The sequence below is a fragment of the Cyprinodon variegatus genome, unplaced genomic scaffold, assembly GCF_000732505.1.
Source record: "Cyprinodon variegatus isolate N-32 unplaced genomic scaffold, C_variegatus-1.0 Scaffold609, whole genome shotgun sequence".
Taxonomy (NCBI): Eukaryota; Metazoa; Chordata; class Actinopteri; order Cyprinodontiformes; family Cyprinodontidae; genus Cyprinodon; species Cyprinodon variegatus.
The window spans coordinates 496,303-499,394 of record NW_015151062.1 but is presented as its reverse complement, the minus strand read 5'-3'; the positions used below and the strand labels follow the sequence as shown (position 1 = coordinate 499,394).

Here is a 3,092-nt window from a genome sequence, read left to right as displayed (position 1 = left end):
TTTTTTTTTTTTTTTTGCAGTGTCCCTAATCCTCTTCCGTAGACAGAGGAACTGTCCTAATTAGATAAACTATTATGTAAAACATCAGTTCTGACACCAACAGGCAGCTAATATTAAACTCACACATCATCAATGATCCTAACAAAGCTAAACTTCTCGTTTGTTCCTCTCAGCTCCTCCAAAGCCTCTGGAGCAGGAGAAGAAGTCCAGGTGGGATGTTTCAGAGAAAAACAAAGAGAAGAAGAACCAGGATCCGCTGAGCGAGCGTATCAGCGATGCACAGAACCAAGCTGAGCCCAAATCTGAACAGAACTCACCTCCCGGGTCCAACAGCATCCAGACTGCAGCCGGCAGCAGCGAGGTCCGTCTGAACAAACGGGACCTGCAGCTTTAGGTGGATCCTCTGCAGGTCTAACCTCTGCTGGGCTTTTCTTCCAGGGGGGGTCAGCAGATCAGCCCAGCTCAGAGCAGAGAACAAAGGATGAAGACCAGGAAGAGGAGGAGGAGGAGGAGGAGGAGAAGAGGCCTCCTATGGATCTGTTCAAAGCCATCTTTGCCAACTCCTCTGATGAGAAGTCCTCCTCCTCAGAGGGAGAGAGTGATGAAGAGGAGGAGGAGAATGATGCAAAGGAAGAGCGATCAGAGACGGAACCAGTGAAGCTGTTCGTCATCTCCTCTTCCTCCTCCGCCGCCCCCCCTGCCTCCTCGTCATCCTCCGCCGTCCCCCCTGCCTCCTCTTCCTCTGCTGTCACCTCCAGGCTGCACACAGGTTCTCCAGCTGTTCTGCAGATGTTCTCAGCATCAACCGGACTCTGAGCTCAAAGGTTCTCTTTGTTCCCCAGAAGCAGCAGCTTCCCGTCAGACGTCGGCCAAAGACGAGGAGGAAGAGTTTGGACCGAAGCTGCCGCCTCCTTCGGCTGCTGTCGGTGAGAAGCTGCTGCTCCTCCTCTGAGTTCTGGCCATCAGGAGACGTCCCTCCGTTTTTCACGGGTCGGTTTAAAGCGGATCGGGAGGTTTAACTGTTTGCTTGTTGTTCTCCTGATCAGACAGAGGAGGCGCCACCTCCACGGCCTCCAACCGTCAGGATGAGAAGTCCAGCAAGAGAAGCAAAGAGAAGAAGCAGAAAAGCAAGAAGCACAAGAAGGAGAAAAAGGTTGAGGAAGAGGAGGACCAGGTCAGAGGTGAGCTGCTTCTGATCTCCGTTCTGATTCTGTTTGTTTCTGCAGAAGAAGAAACACAAGAAGCACAAAAGCAAAGGGAAGAGTAAGAAGGAGGAGTCGACCAGCGGCTCTGAGGAAGACGAGGAAGACGCCGAGCTGTCGACGGACGAGCTGCTGAGGAGGTCAGAGGTCGCAGCGAGCTTCGGCTCATCAGCGGTTCTGATGTTCTGATCCTAAATCCGCCTCCGTGTTTCTGATCTGCTTTCAGACTGAAGAGCATCCGGACCCCTCGGACCCGGTGACCCGGAGAAACGCATCATCAGCCGTCTAATAAAAACCAGACATCTTGTTAATGTCGGTTCTGGTTTACTGGGTCTTCGCTGCTCTTCCATTTAATCCATTTTATCACATTTTAAAGAACAGATTTCTGTTGATCTGAAATGAAAACCTGAGTTCTGAGCGAGGAAAGGAGGGCCGGTTCTGGTTCTGTCTGCGTTCTTTTCCTGGTCCCCCTGAACCAGAACTAAATGCAGACTTTTGGACTATACCTCTGCTATGATTGGTCGGTGCCCAGCTCCCCTCTGGGTCCCGTGCTCCCGTTTCCTGGGTGATGGATGGAGCAGGACACAGGAGGGTGAGAAGCTTCTGTTGGACGACCAGAACAGAACCCGCTGGAACCCAGAGAAGATTGATTAAAGCCCCTAATTAAAAACCTGATCTGATAACGGCCAGCAGTACGGTTTATCCCACAGGCCCTGAACGCACCATTTCAGACGCGTTTCTATGGAAACCACTAGCGGTCAACACGTAGCTATCAGAGTTTTTCTTTGGTTTTATTAAGAATGAGTCCGATAAACAAGCCATGGGTGGAGGATGAGGAGGAGGATGAAGGGTGGAGCTGCAGGTGAGATCTACCTGCAGGACTTCAGAGGAAATGTTCTGGTAAATGTTTTGATGCTGAGTTGTTAATAAAGTTTGTTTGATTTTGGTTCTGGGACTCTGGTATGGAGCTGACACATCCAGCGGGAAAGGTCAGATGTTTTACCCGACCAGGGCTCACCCTGAGCGGATAGGAGGACCTCTGAGAACCAGGCCTTGGAGGGAAGCTTTTCCAGGAGGAAATTCAACCAAAAACACCCGAACCTGAACTGGGCGGCATGATAGATGAAACTTTCCAGAGAATTTCATTTTGTTTTAACAGTGTCGTGTCTGGCGATGTGGCAATAAAAATAATTATCTTGATGCCATAAAGAGCCCAACAGATTTTACTTTCACCAGTGGAGCAGTACGGCAATCGCCATAGTGTTCCGCTTGATTTACGCATATAAATAGCTTTATTATAATTATGCAGGGAGTTTTACAGATTATATTGACGCTGCAATGTAAGTAGAACAGGAAAGGAAAAACAGAAAAAAGGAGGAAAGATAAAAAGGGAGATAATTATTTGTTCCCAATAAATATTATTTTGTGGCCATAAAGTACTTGGCTGTGGCAACGAAATATTAATTAGTTCTCTGGAAAAATGAATTTGTGCATAAACTTGTTCTCATGATATAACTTGGTCTATATGTGGCCACAGCATGAGTCGCCTATAAATATAATGCACACTTTTTAAAACATAATCCTCCTACCAGGGAAGGATTTAAGTAATGTGGGGTCCTAGGCAAAGACAGGCAGGGGGCCCTCTGAACTGAGAAGTCAACACAGAACAGTTCCATTCTAGATAGAGCCTTTGGTACATATCCCTGTAACAGAGATAGATTCATCACATCTAGAATGGAGGAGGAGATCAAAGGGAATAACATACAAGTTGAAGGCTTAGATGAAGACAATCATTTTGCAAACTCAGAAAGTTCAACTGGATCAAAGCAGTCTAAACCCGGTTCAGATTCCATGACTACCTCAGATGCTGCCCCACTCTCCAGAGATAAA

The 3,092-nt window shown here is 47.9% G+C and overlaps 1 protein-coding gene across 1 annotated transcript in view; it reads left to right on the top strand.

The window, feature by feature from the left end:
* Positions 1 to 1,528, top strand: part of gpatch1 (G-patch domain containing 1) — an 18,625-nt gene extending 17,097 nt beyond the window's left edge. Inside the window, exons 13-18 of the mRNA XM_015392833.1 lie at positions 174 to 361; positions 439 to 769; positions 843 to 926; positions 1,047 to 1,153; positions 1,227 to 1,342; positions 1,429 to 1,528. Coding sequence (XP_015248319.1) covers positions 174 to 361; positions 439 to 769; positions 843 to 926; positions 1,047 to 1,153; positions 1,227 to 1,342; positions 1,429 to 1,462 — 860 coding nt within the window. The 3' untranslated portion in view covers positions 1,463 to 1,528. The remainder of the gene's footprint in view (positions 1 to 173; positions 362 to 438; positions 770 to 842; positions 927 to 1,046; positions 1,154 to 1,226; positions 1,343 to 1,428) is intronic.
* Positions 1,529 to 3,092: the final 1,564 nt, after the last annotated feature.